Raw genomic sequence first — 19,228 nt, 5'->3', positions numbered from 1 at the left:
GCCAAAATTCACACTGGAGAGTAATGATTGGGCGGACGGCAAGCCAGATTCTGGGTACTTTTGGTATGGAAAGCGGTGGAAGTTGCCTATGGGGGGGGGGGGGCATCAAGGCAACACTGATATCTACAACTATTAGATATGTGGCAAGAGGTGAGGTGTAGATAGGGTGCCGAGTGATACTGCATGAGGGTGAGGGTGGGTGGGTGGGGGGGGGGAGGGGAGTAGAAGAAACACGCGCGTCTGTGCCTCGCATCACCGGGTTGGTTCTGCTTGCTAGAAACCCTTGAAACCTAGATCATCAACTCACTCACCGAACCTCTTCTCTGTCCCAGAATCGCTTCAAAACTGTCGCCTCTGTCGACATCTTATATGTAGACAGAAAAAAAACCCTTCAGCTATTCTCATCGTTACTTATCGCAATCACCCCACAATAACCCACCCACCTTACAACCCCCCCCCCCTCCCCCCCGCCTCCCCCGCATAACCCACAATGCCCCTCCTCTACCTCCCCAATGAACTCCTCCTCCTCGTCGCCTCGACCCTCCCAAACTCCGCTATCGCCTCGCTCCTCTTGACAAACCGCCGCCTGAACTCCCTCCTGACCCCTCTCCTGCACGCGCACTTCATCCCGCCCGAAGATGGCCTTCTCTTCTATGCCATGCGACACAACAACACCCCCCTCGCAACACTCCTCCTCACAAACAGCTTTGCCTCCCCCACCGCTACAGACCCCGACAACGGCCGCACCCCACTCCATTGGGCCGCCATGCACGGCCACGACCTTATCGCGCACCTAGTGCTCGCCAACGGCGCAGACGTCTCCGCGGTCGATTTCGACCGCAAGACAGCGCTGCAGCTGGCCGCGGTGGGTGGTCACGTGTCCATGGTTGGACTGCTGCTGGAGGCGGGCGCAGACCCTGAGGGCGTCAGCGCGGGCGGGCAGACTGCTGTGCACTCGGCTGCGCGGAATGGGCATGTCGGGGTGTTGCGGTTCCTGTTGGAGCGGGGGTGCGGCGTGAGCGTGAAGGACAAGGACGGGAAGACGGCGATGCATTGGGCGGCGATGTGTGGCTGTGAGGATGCGGTTTTGGTGCTGCTGGAGAGGGGCGCAGAGGTGGGTGGGAGGGATAAAAATGGGAGGACGCCGCTGCACTGGAGTGCTATTGGTGGGAGGGAGGCGGTGGTGAGGTTGCTGGTGGAGAAGGGCGCGGGCGTCCATGAGAGGGATGAGGGTGGGCGTACGCCGCTGTTCCTGGCGGCCGCACATGGCCATGAGTCGACGGTGACGGTATTGTTGGAAAAGGGTGCGGGCATTGATGTGAGGGATCGGGAAAGAAAGACTCCACTTCATGCATGTGCGGCCTCCGGAAGGCTGGCAGTCGTAAAGCTTTTGTTGGCAAAGGGCGCGGATCCCTCATGTCGTGACTCTGTAAAGAGAACACCACTACATTGGGCTGGATACTCAAATAATCCGGTGCCAATGATCCAATTGCTTCTTAGAGAGGGTGCACAGGTCTCTGTCAAGGATGACAAGGGACACACCCCGCTGCATATCTCTGCCCGGCACATGAATGTCCGTACTGCTGCTATCCTGATCGAAGGCGGCGCAGATGTCAATTCGTATGACAATGATGCACAAACCCCGCTCCATGAAGCTGCTTCTCAACTCTATGGACAGGATACAGTTGCCCTCCTCCTTACCAAGGGTGCCGATGTCGAGGCTGTCACAAAGGACGGAAAGACAGCCCTTCATCTAGCAGTAATTCACGGCCATGATACATCTGCAAGGCTCATCCTATCTCATGGGACTAACGTTGACCATCCCGATAAGTCCGGCAGGACACCCCTCCACTATTCAGTCATATACGTAAAACTCCTGAACTCTTATATTAGCTGCCCATAATACTGACTTTTCAAAAGGGAAAACAGCCACTGCACCTGGTAAATTATACACCTCCCACCAAAATCACACTCTTCAATCTTCTCCTCTCCCACAAAGCAAAGATCAACTGCACCGACCGCACAGGCATCACCCCGCTCCATCTCGCCGCCAAAAGCGGAAACCCTGCCCTTATTTCCGCCCTTCTTTCGAACGGCGCCGATGTCAACGCCCGCACTTGGTCCAACCATATAACCCCCGGCCGCACTCCGCTCCACGAAGCCGGAGAGCCACCCCAGACCCTCAAGCTCCTCATTAGCCACGGCGCGGACGTAAATGCGGTCGACTCGAAAAAGCAGAATCCGCTGCATGTGCTTTTGGGAAAGGGGTGGAGCGTAACACGGGAAGTAGTAGAGATACTGCTGGATGCGGGGTGCGATATTTATGCGAAAGACGAAGAGGGGAAGACCGCCATGCGGCTTGCTTATGTGGCTGGAGCGGATGATGTCGTCGCCTTGTTGGCGGAGAGAGGCGCGGAGAGATGCCCAGAGATTGTGACGGACAGCTTTGACCTGGAGATACAGCCAGTTGAGGGTGAACTTGAAATTGTGGGACACTTGGACAGTGATGAGGATGATGACTTGGATGACGATGATGATGACTTGGATGACGATGACGATGATGACAGCGAGAGTGAAGAAGGAGTGATTGTGGACGACGTGGGTGAGGAGAAGGAGATGCTGAAGAGGGTCCAGGAGGTAGGAGACTGGTATGATATTGTTGGCGAATCCGGAGTAACGGCGTAACCGGGGGTCTTCTTTTTAATTTTCTCTCTCTCTCTTTTTTATTTTTTTGGTTATATTCGGTTTGTACTGGTTTTCATTTTTTGGGCGGGCGGGGGGGGGGCGTATATATCCTGTGTTGTGTAATTTTTTGGCCAAGTACGTGTAAGTAGCTTGATGCAGATTGAAACGAGTTGATCTCTGTCGCCTTGTATCCCTGCTGGCGTGAGATTTGTTGGGTCATGGGTGATCACTCGGTGTGATGGCCCGATCTAGATCCGTGTCTAATCGTTCTATGCAATGCAGGCTGTGTGCCATTGAAGGTTAGAGTAGGCTAGAAGCTTTCGCTCCTTGTGGGGAAATCATCACTACATGTAGGTATTCCGTGATGTTTTGCTATCAGATATGTCGGAGAGACTATCACATGAGAGGCCGAGGTCACAATCTGTTCCTGTTATCGTGGATTTCGGTCGGTGTAGGTTCAGGGAGATAGGGTTGTGGTGAGCAAGGAGGGTTGGGACATGTGTGCCAGCAGAGCACGTACGCAGTGAAGTGTTTGGTGAGAAGAAGGGTGCGCGTGTACCAGTACTTGTACGGGCCACCTGTTAGATGTCTACAAGTTGATCAGCTATTAGTGGGGGTATGGGAGAGGAAGATGCAGCCAGTCTATGGCTTGTGATGCAATATTAGCTACACCGGTACCGTGAACGTACGTGAAATCGTAGCGGCTACGCTAACTAAGGGCATCACGAGAAACATTGCGATATTGTGTAGTTGCTAGATGACGGACACATAATGAAAGTCAAGCAAATTCATTATACAGCTATACGTGCTATCAAGGACGGGCATGGTATTCTACATAGCATTATACTTCAGGATGATGGTAACAGTTTTCAAGAACGGTGGACGGTGTATCTTTTGTGACAAAAAAACTTGTGACTAGAGTATACATAGTTATGAATTACGTGTACTTAGGTTTTTTGAGAAACGCATTAGATGAATAGAACACAAAGAAGTTTTTATGGGACTTTACGTGGATTCTGTAACACTATTCAACTACCAGTACTGCCTGCTGTCCTACTATTATGATTGGATGCCCTTTTTGACGTTTTCATTCGCCTATTTTACCGAGACATGGCACTTACAAATTCGGCACGCTAACAAACCACGGACCACCACATTCAAGTGCGCAAGCTGGAGGGAGTATAAAACCCCAACATCTACCCTCCGCTACCGTACCACCACCAACACTCAACACTACAATATACTCAACTCACAAGTATAGAATCTTTTCAACAACCTCCTGAGTCAGTTGATTTAAGGTTTTATACTTGACTTAGAAGTAATCAAAAAGGACAACGCAAGCTGGTAATGGATATTAATACTCATCTTTTTACACTACCAATTGTTTATCACTACTAATTCGAGATAGATAAACATAAATCTCTTTTTCGTCTACTCATTAAACCGGAACACTTTTTACTGGCCACCAAGATTACTATTATTGTTATTGAACATCAACAAATACCACCAGTACAATGTCACTGATCAACCTCCCCATACCGCTCCGAAACCTCCTCGCAAAAAACACACCCCCCAACATCCTCCAAAACCTCGACCGCATCAATCTCTCCGCACTCCTCCCCTACCTCGCCGCCGCCATCCGCGTCGACAACCCAACCCTCACCCCCTTCCTCTACGCCTGCAAACACGGCCACGCAGACCTCGTCAAACTCCTCATGCTGCACGGCCTCTCCGCCACCACCCCCAACGCAAAAGAGCAAAACAAAACCGCCCTCCACTACGCCTCCGAGCACGGCCACGACCGCACAGTCAGCATCCTCCTCAACCGCGGGATCCCCGCCGACGCTGCCACGACCCACGGATGGAGCGCGCTCCACTACGCGGCCCAGGGCGGGCACGTCAACGTTGTGAAGATGCTGGTGGAGCAGGGTGGCGCGGATATCGACAGGAAGACGCGGTTCATTGCGCTGACGCCGCTGCACGTTGCGGTTGCGGAGGGGCGGTTTGGGGTGGTGCCGGTGCTGGTACAGATGGGTGCGGATGTGAATGCGCGGGATGTCAATAGAGCGACGGCGCTGCATTTTGTGGCGTTGGGGCAGGAGGCGAGGGGGAAGGCCTTTGATGGCGTGCCTGGGCTGACGAAAAATGTGAAGATGTCGTTGGCGCAGAGGGTGGTGGTTTTTAAGTTTTTGGTGCAGGCGGGCGCGGATATGGAGTTGGGGGATAACTATGGGAAGGTTGTTAGGCAGTATATATCGGCGGGGGAGATCAAGGTGTTTGAGGAGAAGATCCCGGCGTTCAAAACGGGTTATAAGCTTACGGAGGGGAGGAAGAGGGAGAATGAAAGAAAGCTGAGGGCAGTCAGGGCTCAGCAGGAGGAAATTCGTGTGCAGCAGGAGGAGGTCCTGAGAAAGTTTCTCGGAAGCTTGAAGTGGACTATTGAGGTTCAGGAAAATTCCCAAGATGAAGGTTACGAGGATGAGGGGCACTCGGATTCGGAGCGCTCGGCTGGGGAACGCTCGGATGAGAGTGAAGAAGAGTCTGTGACAGACTCCGAAGACGAGGAGAGATCGACAGACTCGGAACACCTCGACGACCGCGGCTATGAAGAAGAGGAGGAATGCTTCCGGCAGTTATACAAAGAATCAAGGGCTCAGCTGGAACATCGTGAAGAGGCAGCAAAGGCCGGCCCAAGCCTCCTCAAACGCAGCTGCACCTACCCGTTCTCCCTGGTCTGGGTGTCGATTCTCCTCTTGATGGTCGCTATTTACCTCACGATTGTGTGGCCAGACAATGAGAGGTCGTTCTACTACTAATATCATGTGGTGCACTTGTGTTGTTTTTATATAAGTTGCAATGGCCATATGGTCAGTACTAGCTAGTTGGGCTATTTAATCATTGCGTCTGTTGAGACTAGACATTGAGCTGCAGGATCAGCTAGCTGGTGTTAAATTTACTTCTCTTCCTATAATATGAACACTGTTTTTTGCTGTAGCTGATATTTAATAAGTCAATCGATCATAAAAATATTTTCTCCCGGGTTGGGCCGGCGGGTGATACTTTGTGATTCACAAGCCAAACTAAGGCAAGCAACCTCAATTTCAAACGTTACCCGGCCCATGTGCTAGTAGCGAGCGAGAATCTATGATTGTAAATCGCGAGAAAGGCGCTAATAGAAAAATATGGCGGGGCGAGTTAGACACGAGCATATCCTGCAGCGGACCCGAACCATGGCCACCATCTATGTCATCTACAGATGTGCCCAAATCAAAGGGCTGCGCATCGAATCCGACTAATTAAAGCCTCGCAATTAAATGTATATATAAAACCTAAAGCACTAGCTACAGCCTAGGTACGGATATTCCTTCAGAAGAAATTTAGGCACAAGACAAACATGAGGCTAATCACTCAGATACAATTGTCACAGCTCTACATGTACTTGCACTTTTAAGTCACCACTGCATATATATCACTCACACATATATTAATACCACTGCACAGTACAGGGCTCTGGCATTAAGTGAGTGAGCTAAATGGGGTGTTGATTGGTGAGGATATATCTGTTCACTCACTAAATCCCAGAGCCTTGTACGGTGAGGTGGGCACTTCTACAACAAGGCAACACTCGATCACGTCTTCAACTTATTTACTTACAGCTTACCTCTGAGATTGTGCGGCACTAGTTTATGGGTTTCTTGCAGCAAGACATCTCTATCACGCAAGATCTGTTCACGCTCTCACCGTCTTCTCCTCCTATCTACCTATTGGTTCCTACCAGTCTCCTGGTTCCCTCTCTCTCTTCCCTTCGACCATACACTGTTTATATACATTTTTTTATCATCTACATGGCCGCCCTGCCGCTCCGCCGCTCCGCCGCGCCCCTAACTCACGCGTGGCACCCATATTGACAGCAGGAATGGCTCAGTCCATTGAAGGCTATGGCTGGGAATGGGACTGGGCTCAACTGGAAATTCTGTGTCGACTGAGTCGGTCAGGACTGAACATCAGCGCGGGACTGTTGAATACTGCACCTTCGGGAGCTATTGATAGGGAAGGCCCCCCCCAAAAAAAACAAGGTAGGCGCGGTTATCTTTTTCAATGAGTTAGGCCTGAAACGGCAGGCTGACCGAACTAAGTCCAATCTACAGGTTTCTTCAGTCGAGTGAGGCCTGCTAGGGCGGGCTCAGTCAACAGCTTCGACGAAGTTGGGCGGGAAAATTGATGAGGAATGGAACTCAGCTCTGTGGCCACGTGGGAGGCGAGTTGGATGGGAAAACTAAGTCGGATTGCATGGGCAACTCAGTCGGGCGGTGTAATTCATCTCAGTCGAAACTGAGTAGCTCAGTTAGCATTCTGACTTGGGCTTAATGAGTCGATCGATGTGCATAATGTCGTCTGCTTGTTCAATAGGGATCCCGGGAAGTAAGGGGAATCTGTAGAGCAACCTAGACCTGCCGAAGATCTTGAAAGAAATCAGTCGAAAGAGATTGAAATGCGGATAATAGGTGTTATCAAGGTACACTCCCAATAAATTACTTGACTTGAGGGTGGATTTTGCCTACAGGAAGGCTGAGTCTGAGTTAGGTACGTCCTATTGCATATCGCCAGTTTGAATGATTGGAACTATAAAAGAGATAGCAAAGCATTCCTCGACTTCTGAAATAGCAAACTCAATTTAGTCCATAGGCCAACTGAGTCGGACGAGCCCAAGCCTACCTTGAGTTCAGTCTATCTTAACTCAGTTCGATGGGCCAGTTAGCCTACAGCTCTGAGGCTGGACAGAATAAAACCAGCTCAGTCTACAGATAAGCTCTCTAGCTTTTATCAGTCTTAACAAGACCGATGATATGACGGCTGGCGCCATAGCGGGTAGGAATTGCATCTGCTCAGTTTAGGACCCAGCCCGCACGGAAATTAAACCAGCCAACGGAAGGCCAGAAGTAAATTGAGCGCTCCAGAAGCAGGAACCCAACAGAACAACCAATTGAGGCTTGGTATACAGGCTAGCTCAGTTGGAATGAAATCTCGACTGAGCTCAGTTGAACTAGCTAACGATTTGATTGAGTTCTCATATTAAGTGACCTCGGCCTTCAGGGCGGGAAGCCAATTGAAGAAACAGTGTATGTAATTGGTTGAAAGGCCGAGATAATGGTGGCTGATGCTACGGACAAATATATGGTGGAGAGAATGGACTGAGCCCGATCTGCATGTCGATTCAACCCGACGGGACTTGGGTTACAGATCAACTCAGTTGGGCGATGCGGTCTATTTAATCCTTCCTGCACTTGAATCAGTCGGAAGGGCTAGGCCAATCCAAGCATTTTACTTTTATCTCTTTCGGGATTCAATATTATATAATTATGACCTCGGGGTTTCTAGTACCTATAAGCCGACTCAGTCATATGACCAAGTTAGTACAGTGCTGCATCAAATATCAGTCGTACGGGGAGCCAAGTCTACAGAACTCAGTCGGACAAGGTCTGCTCAGTCAGACGGGTCAAGCCGGCCCAATAAGATATAGTTGTACAAAAACTCAACTCAGTCGGGGCCAAGCCGGCTCAGTCCAAGAGGGTGAGTCGATCTGCCGAGGGATTGGCCATGCAATGTGGAGGGGGGGTTAGGGTCAATATCTACCTATTGTATTCTTTCCTCCACCTTCTGCACGTGTGTATTTAAGATTCCTACTTTTTTTTAATTCCGGGGGCTGGAGGTCGTAGGATCTAGGGATTCCAGCAGATGATAAGATAGTCTTATTAATTTATATTCCCCACAAGCACTCCAAAACAGTTAAGCTCTGACTCACTAAGCAATCAGGTAATTTAGAGCGATTGGATAGAGGAGTTAGCAAATAAGTTGTCAGGTGCCGTAGACATTAGCTAAAGCCAGAGGGTCAAGTTTTGGAAATGATCAACAATCAATTAATTGAACCACGCGCACTACATGTACGCACTACACGTAGTGATCTCTCTTGATGGATCCATATTTTCTACCAAACGGTCATGGACAAGATAAAAAAAAAAAAAAAAAAAAAGTAGAATTAAATCCATCATCAAAATTCTAACCTAAAACTCAATCACTCATTTACATAACATCGCTCCGTCTCCTGCACTGCGCCCTCTCCAGCCAGCAGCAGCACACGTCTCCAAGATGATAAAGCAAAACAAAAAAAGAAAAAGACATGGATTATTATATATACGCAACGCATCGTTTTTTTTTGTTGACAAAAAAAAAATAAAGAATAATCCTACCCTCCATTGCCTTCGCTCCTACGTACCACGTACCATACTCATAAAAAATGATAACTCGAAAAAAAAGAGGATGACTGGAAAAAAAGAGGGGAATGAGGGAGAAAGAAAAAGCGATTGAACTCACTTTACTCGATGCTGGTTCGAGAGGATAGAAACTACACGATGAAGATGAAGAAACAGAACACGGACACGAACAATCGATAACGAAAGAAAGGATAAAAGTTCATGGGTAAAAGACTAACACATGAGACTAGCAAAGGCAGAAAGAAAGGAAATATGGTAGGGCTATCATTCCTCATATGAAGGACGAAATCAAATGAAGCAGCGCACACCACAACACAGATACAGACAATGCACGCTTGAGCTTAAACCCGATACCCCCGAAAACTAAACAGACAGATGCAGATAGGCAGAATACTTTTCTCGCAAACTGCCCTGTGCTAAACTCACTCACGTATTGATATTGAAACAATAAGAATTAAGAAAAATCAATTCCCATGCCCTTATTGATTCCGGTTTTTTTTTTCGGCTCCTTTTTTAGTTTGATGCCTCAACGGCCTCCTTCTCAGGTACCTCCTTGGCTGTCTCCTCCTTCTCAGCGTCAGCAGCCTTGACGTCGCTGTCCTTCATTTCGACATCCTCTTTCTTGCTGGTAGCTGGATCCTCGTCGTTCTTGTCATCTGCTTTCTCCTCGGACTTCTCCTCTTCCTTGTCTTGGTCCGCCTCATCGGCCTTGACGCCGTTCTTCTTTTCAGCAGCTTTTTTGATATCCTTCTCCTTGCCGACAGCCAAGGTCTTCTCGGTGGCTGGCGTGGCTCCATCAGCGGCAAGAACGACGTTCATCTTTTGGAGAAGATCGGCGGAGCGTTTCTTGAAGTTATATTTATCATCCAGAGGAACCGACGGCAATTTGAAAATTCCCTTGAGAACCTTGTTGATTTTGGTCGACTATAGGCCGGTTTAGAATAAACCCATGTAAAATAATCAATTAGGACTAGAATGTGGCATACCTTGATGACTTCAGCATCGATTCCTTTATTCTGAAGCTCTTCTAAGAGGTCAAATTTGCTAGCCATATCGGGCATGTCCTGTATTCCCATGCCCACGTTAGAAATCACAAAAATTACACGAATCAGAAGAGAACACATGTAGAAATTTACCTTTTCCGATGGAGGTGTATCCTTAGTCAGAAAGCCCCGCTGTAGCCGTCCTCGAAGCTGCTTGACCTGCTTCATCTGGAATTCAGCGGAGTCTTTCTCCTCCTCCTTAGTAACCTCAGAAGAAGCCTCTTCCCGCTCAGAATCTGACTCATCGACCTTTTCCGCGCTCTTGGCCTTGCTGCTTCTTGCAGGTGTCTTCTTTTTGGCGCTTTTAGGGGCTGGGGCAGCCTTTTCCTTTTTGGCTGTGCTAGCCTTGGGCTTGGCTGCCGCTTTGGCCGTTGTGCCATTGGCTGGAGTCTTAGGAGTTTTGGCGGTTTTGGTTTTTGGCGTTTTGGCCTTAGAAGCAGCCTTCTTAGGGGTTTTGGCAGGTTTCTCTGAAGTCTCGGGATCCTCATCCGATGTTGACAGCTTTCGCTTCTTCGCCTTCTTCGATTTCTTGTCCGCTTCTGACTCTGGCTCATCAACTTCCATTGATTCGGCTTCTTCCTCAGCCGCATCTTCCTCGGCTGCGTCTTCCTCGGCTGTATCAACATCCATAACCTCGCTGGCCTGAAGTTTCTTAACCTGCTCGAGGCCAAATCCTTCTTGTGCTACTTGGTAGGCATCTAAAAGTCCCTTGCTCTTGATATTTGTTGGAGGTGTAGCAAGAATCTCCGCAGTGAGCGGATCCAAGTTGGCAATGTTCATCCATGAGCTGTAGGGGGAAAGTCAGTTTTTTGCGTAAAAAATACAAAATTTCGCCAAAGTCCGAGAAAAAAACACGAAAAGGAAATGAGGAAAGTGAGGATTTTTGTGCAACCAGCGGGGTTGCGGGAAAAAAAGTAAACAACGTATGATCCAACCACCACAAAGGGGGTGGCGAATCGTAGAGAATCGCGCAGTTTCATGAAAACACGAAGGAAAGGGGCACACTCACTATTCGTTGGTTCCCATGTACATAACAGGCCAATGCCTTTTGACCTCTGCAGGCTCGGCAGATGATCCCTTTGTCCGAGGATTCTTGTTGCTAGGCCTGGTCTTGAGCAGGGCTTCCGGGAGAAGCTCCTCCGAAAGAATGACAGCCGGCCATGGCGGGAAAGTCCTCATTTTGGCCAAAACCTGCATTCCAGGCTCGTAGTTAACATCAGCGTTCTTCACCTTTGCAGGTGTGCCGTTGCTCTTCAGGTTGGCAAGGGACTTTTTCTTCGCGGCAGATTTGGGAGTTGATTTCGCGGTTGTAGCGGGTGACTTCTTCTTCGATTTTTTGACATCCGTCGAGCCATCAAGAGCAGAAACATCCTCTGTATCGGCCTCGGGTTCGGTTGCCGCCGCATTCTCCTTCTCTTCATCCTTTTCATCACTATCGTTCTTTGAGGGCTCGCCGGCGGCTTTATCGCCCTCGTCAGCGGCCGCGTTCGTTGTGTCGTCATTCGTCTTGGCTTCCTTCTCACCTTCCTTCTCCTTTTCACCTACTCCAACGTCCGCGACAACCGCGTCAGCAGTATCTGACTTGTCGGCGACAGCGGCGCTCTTGGTCGCGTCATTCTGGATTTCGCTGTTCTCAGCAGATGCGGTGGCTTCCTCCGCAGTGGGACGGGGAGATGGCGCGTCAGCGGCCATTATTGACAATCGAATTTAATTTTTTTTTGTAAGGAGAGGGGCGGGTCTGTGGTGATATGACGCGTTGGGGTCGAATATTTTGTAGCAGAAGGTTAATGCTGTTGAGCGAAAATTGGGTGGGAGGATGGAGGGATGATGGGGGAGTGTGAGAATATTTGAAGGGAGAAGAGGATGTCTCACGGGAAAGGATGGAGGGATGGGAAGAAAGAGGACTGAGAGTGTGTTGCTGGGAGAAGGGAAGAGAGAAGGGCAGTGGTCAGGGAAATTGCCTAGGAAATTTACTTGTCGCGAGGCCAATTGATTTGGCTGTGGCTTGGGGCTGCTGTTGCGTCCGCCAAGATTAACAGTCCCACCGAATAAGATGGAAGACTTACGCCGCACGGCGCTAGCCACTCCCGAAGTAGATTGTGATGGACCTCGCGTCACGCGAACTGACGTTGCTCAACTCAACTGATCATAATGGCAAAAACCTTGTCGATGAGTAGAAATGTTCAATTATATGCGATTTCTTTCACCTACGAGGGCGGGTAAATTTATATACAAAACCTTCAGCCATTCATTCATCCATAAACCAGTTAAACGGCTGGAATTATGTGTTCGTCGTTCGTTACGTACAATATCGTAGTCTTCCCGAATCTTATTAAATCATGAACTCCTCATCACAGCCAACATTAATGTACATGCAAAACATTATCTTGTGCTGGGAAGAAATAGCAAAGGACAAAAGAAACCTCTTTGACAAAAGGAATAACCGAAAGAAATTCGAAAAGAAAGGAAAAATCACCTCAGCCCCCACCATCAGCTCAGCCCAATGCAAAAAAATACACATATTAAGCCTTCCTCCACCAATCCTCTTCATCATCTCCTTTATCGATGACAATCTGGGCTCCATCGAGATCTGCCTCTCTTGCAGGCTTATGAACCCTCAAGAAATAAAATGCCCAATCCTCGATTACCAAGAGATTCAAGAGAATGCCATTGATATGCCATCCGATCAGCGCCACGAAGAATCCAGCCACGGCATCGAGGATGTAGTGATTCGCCGTTGCCAAAATAGCCACGAGGATGATTGTTGGGTATGCCATTCCTGCGACAACTAGCATGATCCGTCTTCTCAACTTGTTGACATGGAGCGAAGAAGTTGGTGGCATTGTCGCAATTGTAAGCCCAATTACGAACGAATATCCAAAATGAAGCGAAGGCATCGCAGCTACAGAGAATTTGTTAATAAATGTCTGACATCATGACAAATCACGGAGAAAATCGAGTTTTCTCTCCCCGGTAATCCTCGAAAAGACGTTGTATGTCTCAGACTAAAGGGATAAGACAATCCTCCGAGCTTCTGATTGCCAAAGTGGCTTTCCTAAGCTTCTTGTCCTACATTCCCTCTAATCCGAGACCCGGCCTATTCTAAAAGGGAAGCTCCAACTGCGAGGAATTCTCAAAGAGGGGAACATAACGCCTCAGGCGTAGTGAGGGTTCTTTATGCAAATCGAAGGAGAAAAAAAAGTGGAAAAAGAACCTACCAAGTTGATTGCAGAATTTATTCGTAGTCCACACACTCGCCACCTTCCCCGCGTGTACAGTATCCACAAACGAGAACCCATCCTCTTCTGGGAGCAACCTAGGTGGCATACATGGCCATGCCGTAAAGACCACAAATGCCATCAAGTTACACACCGCCAATGTTCTCCTTCTTGCCTCAAACAGTGAAGTGGGCGCATAGTGGTACAGCCATGCCAGGAACGTAATTGTCCCCGGAATATGGATAAATGAGTAGATCATGTTGATAGTCTTCAACATTGTTGGCCTGGGAAGGAAGTACGCCTGAATGGCCGGCTCCAAGAAGATGTTGAGGCGCTGCTCGAGGCGAATGAGTGATAACGCATGCTCACGGGCAGCTACGACAGTGTCGGTCTGTAGAGTAACGGCGCTGAAGGCGCGGGCGAGTTGATAGGTCTGTGCTTCTTGTTAGATAAGATCACAAATCATCACCCGCTCTTAAATATATGGTTGTACTCACCCAGTAAACTAGTAGCCAGTACCAAACCTCAACCAGAAATGGAAACTTTCTTAATATTCTCGAAACAAAGCTGTTTTTCCAGCGTATGGTGTTCCTGCTGCGAACTTTCTTTCCCAGAAATTTGCGCTCTCTCCATTGCGCCTCGACTACTGGTCCGGATAGTAGTCCCTCTGACGAGGAAGTGGAACTTGGTGACCATGATCCATCTCTCTGATCACGAACAATTGTTGAGCGGCGGCGGTTAAATATGACTCCAGCAGTTAGAATGCTGAATACTATCACCGGTTCAAGGAAGGCGTCCATCTTCAATGATCACCGTCCTATATCTATTTAGAGATATGAAGAAATATTTGCATAAAAAAGAGGCAAAGATGTTGATTGAATCACAGGGTCCTCTCAAGTCTCTGGTGCCTCTGGTGACGTGATTGGTACTAAGCCCTAGATTTGTATATATAGACCGCAGACCCTATTTTCTGCGAGAGATGGTGACAAGAGAGAAATGAAAGGCGCCGAGAGGAAGAGGGAAAGGAAGGACAAAGGGAAAGAAATGGAGGCACACAAATATGAACAGAGGCGATCATGTGTTAATCTAACCATTTACCAACAAACATCCTTTACACCTCGGAAGCCCAACCAAGAACCGGCACAATATCACTAATAGAAATATCAGCACTGTCTTAACAGCAGATCTTGTGAGTAACAACGGTCTATTTTACCTAGTCAACCCGAATACTCTAACGGCGGATATGTAACAGAACAGAGTACCGGGATTTCCGGACATCTCCACCCTAGATCCCTCACTAAATTCACCAGTTGTAGTCGAGCACGCGAGCACATTCCTGAGTGTTTTCAGAAAGAAAAAAAATCCATGCCGTCAGTCACATCGCTGGGGAGCAAAAGTATTCGGAAGTCCTTGGTTCCGAACATGGATGTTCTGCTGCCAAGAACAAAGAACACATGTTGTGGTTGGTGACTCAATGGTGAGTTTGTTAACTAAAAGTCTGGTGGTGCATGAAATTTCGAAATGTTGTCCGGACTTTCTGTCCGTCCGGGTTCCGTGTGAATTTTGCATCATCAATTGGAGAGCCCGTAGTACATACCAGACTGATGCCTGCAGACACACTTCACCTGCTTGTATAACTCTGACTGTATGGGTGAGGGGTAGACTGACAGACACATAACCCTAACTTTGATTACTACAGTTGACCTCCCAATTGCGAATTGCCCGGATGTTAAAGTAGCCGGTTTTTGATAGGAACACGACTGAGCAGTTCACCCGGGGTACCTTCACTCACCAAGGTCTCTCTCTACCTGAGAGGAGCGTTTAACTACATGTACTTACACACCTGAAACACGTGCACTCCTCCAGGAACATATTTCTTTAACAGCAAGTGTTACGCATCCGGAGATTCGTTTTTAGTTATCTCCGGCGCAAAGCGGAGGGGAAAATCTGTCAAAACCCACAATGACGTAAGTTCACTCGTATTATGAGGCTCCAGCTAACGCTGACAAATGGGAGATGCATGAGACATGCATGAACTCAACCTCAACGTCCAAAGGCTTCCAACAGGCAACTGCAAAAAACAAAAGCAGAAAGTGCGAGGATGCCGACTGCTGCCAAGGAAATCGACGAGATCGAGTGATTACTGATGGCGCGCCGACGTCGATGATAGGCTATCCTTGGGAGGACCCCACTGTGGGACCGGTCAAACAAATAACCCCCTTGCGAACCCTGCATGATCATGATGGTGATGGTGGTTTATCTCTCATTCGCTGCTTGAACTTCTACAGGCGCTCAAGAAACGAAGGAATGCGACTCTTCTCTGTGGTTGGCGAGCTCTCCCACGGAGTGACGTAATGTCCCGCTACGAACCCGCTTCTTTCTTTAGCGCGATGAGGCTCTAAACTGTATTAGCTGCATTGAGTAAGGCAAAGCCCCCATCTCGAAGTTCAATTTTCAGCCGCCGTTGAGAGCTTGGGGATTGACATATCCGCGATGGGTGTGCCTTTAGAGATAGATAGCGGGGTCAAGCTTTTGCACTATCAGTTTCATAAGGCTTTTGACTCAGAACCGTTGAACGAATGATACTGCAGTGTATGAAGTCCCGAATACAACACAATTTCCAATGGTACCAGACCATCAGTACTCCATGGCAAGTAATAATTCTACAGTAACTCCACACAGGCATCTGGACATTGGGGTTGTAATACATACATAATTGGTTCTTATCGAGAGCAGGCAACTCTGGGCAGGTCGTTAAGAACTGTCTATATATTCACCTACCCTTTGCTCCTTCCTACTCTACTCTATATCACTAGAGCTCACCATTATGATCTGGACTGGACTCTGCGCTTTTTTATTTAGGAAATATTCTTTCTGGCCACTCAGAGAATTTTCCGGGACGCCGAGACTTTCTGGTAACGCCTTGGCCGGAGCTACAGAGTAAGGGATTCGTCCAGCACTAAAATCCTCATAATTATCATTACCGCCCCTCCACCTATCCATAATCACCATACGAATATTCGGAAAAGTTTATATCGAAGTCATGCTAAGTTAATCGTGAAAGTTATATATAGATGATTCAGGTCCAGGAAAAAATGTTTTCATTTGGCAGACATTTATAAAAGGACCTCGAATATACTAGCAAAGACGCAAAATCATCGGGTCACGTGTAGGCTGTTTTTCTAGCATCATGGCGGGAGGACCAAGGTTGAAGAGCCACGGGATCTGGAGACCATGCGTCTTTGCTAGTATATTTTTTTACCAAGAATCGGACGATATTATATCATAAGGCCTTACGACTATGACCACGGTACACAACTATAAGAGGACAATTTGAACTCATTGGTACTATCAGCATTAGTAACACATATGTCAAGTCTCTTAACCGCATAACCCGTCGATGAAGACCTTTTTCTGACGGAGACTAAAGGTCATGGAAAATCTGGAAAAGATATCAAAATATAGGGGCTATTCGTCTTTTCCCTGGGTTTAGTGGCCATTAAGATGTCACTATATCTATTAGGCCCTTCGGCCCTGGCCACCAAGATACCAATGACTTGATTAACTGATATCTCATAAGATTTTACAGTCGTCACTTGTGGCAACATTCCTGTCGCCAAATGAGTGTGTTTTCTTCCATCCTTAAGAAGTGACCAGTCAATTTGTTCACTAAGGTGATACGACAGTTACTTGAAGTGCATTATGCATGAAGCATTGTCGCTATAATGATATGATCTATTAGGACGCTGATCTCTCTTGGCTTTATTGGTGGCAAATTATAATAACTACATGCGTTAATCCGCTAGGATCACACTATTAGGATCCAACAAAATTCATATGTAGGCATCCTTATTGAGACATTCAACTATATACTCTATATAAGGTAGTTTCTACACTAGTTAGACCTGGCGCATTCAGCTCACTTGTCCAAACCTGGCGGGTCCCTCCAGTTGTTCCCCAATACTACACATATCTACTCCCCCATAACCCCGTCCTATATCTTCCTTCCCACGAAAATAATAAATTAACCATCACAATTGGTTTTTTTATGAAAGTTATAAGGGTGCCGTGGTACCACCTCAACCACTACTCCCACCCCTGCTTTGAAGCCAGGATCTTCTGTTGCTGGGATTCCAATAAATGGAGTTGAACCTGACGGGTAGCCAGCATATGTCTGCAGGTCGGGAATGATACTCGAAGGAGCCCGTACTAACAGCTAAACACCATGCAACAACCTACTTGAGCCAGGTTTGAGAGCTATCTGATAGGTCCGTCGACTTATTTTAACCATTAGAGTCTGCGCACTGTAGGAATACACTGATATATATAAATTTGTCATATTTATATCCCCATTATAGCAAGATTCGACAATGTGGGGTGATTTTCGGTTCTTATCTGGCCATGCCAAGCACCATACGTCACTGAACAATGGGCGAGTGAGATATGATGATCCTTAAAGTGGATATCATAGTTGGTCACTCGGATTTTTTAAAGGAAGTCTAAATAGGGTAACTTTGATGGCAAGGCGCAATAGAAACATACCAGTTGGTCAAACAAGGGAGGTGGTATGGTGGGGAAAATCTAGAGATAATACAAATTCTCATAGTAGTTTGTCCGATTGATCCATGATCACGGGGAGAAGGTTAATCGTGAAACGGTGATATAAAGGGCAATTTAGCGTGAAGAGTTGCGGAAAAACCTCGAAGAGAGATCTAAGGGATGTGGGAAGATGTCCTGTCAATGGGGTCATGCAAGGATGCATGCATGCTGATATGTTGTCCTTTTTTTTTTTCCCTTCCCATCGTCATGATTTTTATGCTGCTAGAGTTCTGTGTACTCAGATCAATGGAAACCCAGGCTTGTTCTCGTGCCGTGTTTCCTTTTAGAACACTGACCAACAATTGAATCAGTGAGAAATGAAGTTTTGAGTTCAGATGCAGCACAGGGTTTGACAGTGGTAAAAACGAAATTAAGTATCCAGGATCCCTTGGTCCAAGCTCTTTTTACCTCCCTGCTACATATAAATCTAACTAGAGAAAAGAGTAAAATTTAAACATGACATTTCGACCGATAGTGCATCGGCCTACAAACGGCGAGTGAGATACCATGATCATAAATAATTGAATGCAACCATTCTTGTAGTTCTTACTTTCACAGCAGAATCGGGGTTCGTCCATTCTAAGCGCTGGCTTCATTCCAAGATGGCTTAATAGCAATATCTCGGACCAACTTGAGATATACCTCTGAAAACTGTCCTTTCTCCATTACTTTTTGGCCATAATAAAGTGTCTTTTTTTGAGGACTCTAGTTCCTGTAGGGCCGCTGTTCTTTACTGTAGCCGGTATCATCACTAGAAGTTGCGATTCACACATATAACGCACACACACATTGCAGACTCATCCTTGCTAGTGTCTCTTTAGTCGTTGCATTCATCCACGCGTCTTTTGTTTGGCTTTGTCATAGGAGCCAGAAATCAACCAGGCCTTTGAGTTTCTTACAATCACCACCTGAAGTGAGGCGGACGGTTGCATTCCCTCCTGGTAGCTCGAGGAGTTTGAAGGATTCAAGCAGACGCCAGATGCTAAACGTTGTTGGTTTAGCTAATTAGAGCCACCTTGAGTTATGAAAACAATCAGCCACATTCTCTCTACTAAGCCTTCGAGAGCCAGATTTACATACCAATATCCACAGCTGGACACATTCAGCACAGATCTATAAATAGCGCATTATCTAATACGTCACGTGATACCAAGCTCCCCCATCGCAAACGCGGCCATGAGGCTATGTCTCTCTTTCTGCCGGAAACAAAGCTCTCCACAACCGCCAATCCCATCCCAAAGCCCACAACACCACAATACTTGTACCTGCCTACCTATCTACAATTCCGCATTACCACCATACCCCCACAACAGCTCCCATTGCATCGCAATAATACCCCATTCAACGACCCCATTCACCCATCTCTCCAGCTATCTAGCTCACACCACCACCGCTGCGCGGGGAAAATAAA

General features: G+C 47.6%; 4 protein-coding genes across 4 annotated transcripts; 2 read left to right on the top strand and 2 right to left on the bottom strand.

Annotated features, from left to right (window-relative positions):
* Positions 1-490: 490 nt before the first annotated feature.
* On the top strand, positions 491-2,685 carry LAJ45_07692 (uncharacterized protein; the record flags this gene model as incomplete). Its single annotated transcript, XM_046117248.1, has 2 exons — positions 491-1,867; positions 1,921-2,685. The coding sequence occupies 2 exons, from the start codon at positions 491-493 to the stop codon at positions 2,683-2,685; spliced, it is 2,142 nt and encodes a 713-aa protein (XP_045969544.1).
* A 1,514-nt stretch (positions 2,686-4,199) lies between these two features.
* LAJ45_07691 (uncharacterized protein) lies at positions 4,200-5,501 on the top strand (the record flags this gene model as incomplete). Its single annotated transcript, XM_046117247.1, has 1 exon — positions 4,200-5,501. The coding sequence occupies one exon, from the start codon at positions 4,200-4,202 to the stop codon at positions 5,499-5,501; it is 1,302 nt and encodes a 433-aa protein (XP_045969543.1).
* Positions 5,502-9,470: 3,969 nt separating this feature from the next.
* Positions 9,471-11,692, bottom strand: LAJ45_07690 (uncharacterized protein; the record flags this gene model as incomplete). The annotated part of the gene is made up of 5 exons (XM_046117246.1): positions 9,471-9,881; positions 9,944-10,021; positions 10,094-10,787; positions 11,010-11,460; positions 11,524-11,692. The coding sequence occupies 5 exons, from the start codon at positions 11,690-11,692 to the stop codon at positions 9,471-9,473; spliced, it is 1,803 nt and encodes a 600-aa protein (XP_045969542.1).
* Positions 11,693-12,522: 830 nt separating this feature from the next.
* Positions 12,523-14,018, bottom strand: LAJ45_07689 (uncharacterized protein; the record flags this gene model as incomplete). The annotated part of the gene is made up of 3 exons (XM_046117245.1): positions 12,523-12,902; positions 13,219-13,651; positions 13,716-14,018. The coding sequence occupies 3 exons, from the start codon at positions 14,016-14,018 to the stop codon at positions 12,523-12,525; spliced, it is 1,116 nt and encodes a 371-aa protein (XP_045969541.1).
* Between the last annotated feature and the right edge of the window lie 5,210 nt (positions 14,019-19,228).

The sequence above is a fragment of the Morchella importuna genome (genome assembly GCF_003444635.1).
Source record: "Morchella importuna strain M04M26 chromosome Unknown Morimp01GS025, whole genome shotgun sequence".
NCBI classification, from domain to species: domain Eukaryota; kingdom Fungi; phylum Ascomycota; class Pezizomycetes; order Pezizales; family Morchellaceae; genus Morchella; species Morchella importuna.
This window is presented reverse-complemented; position numbering and strand designations above follow the sequence as displayed.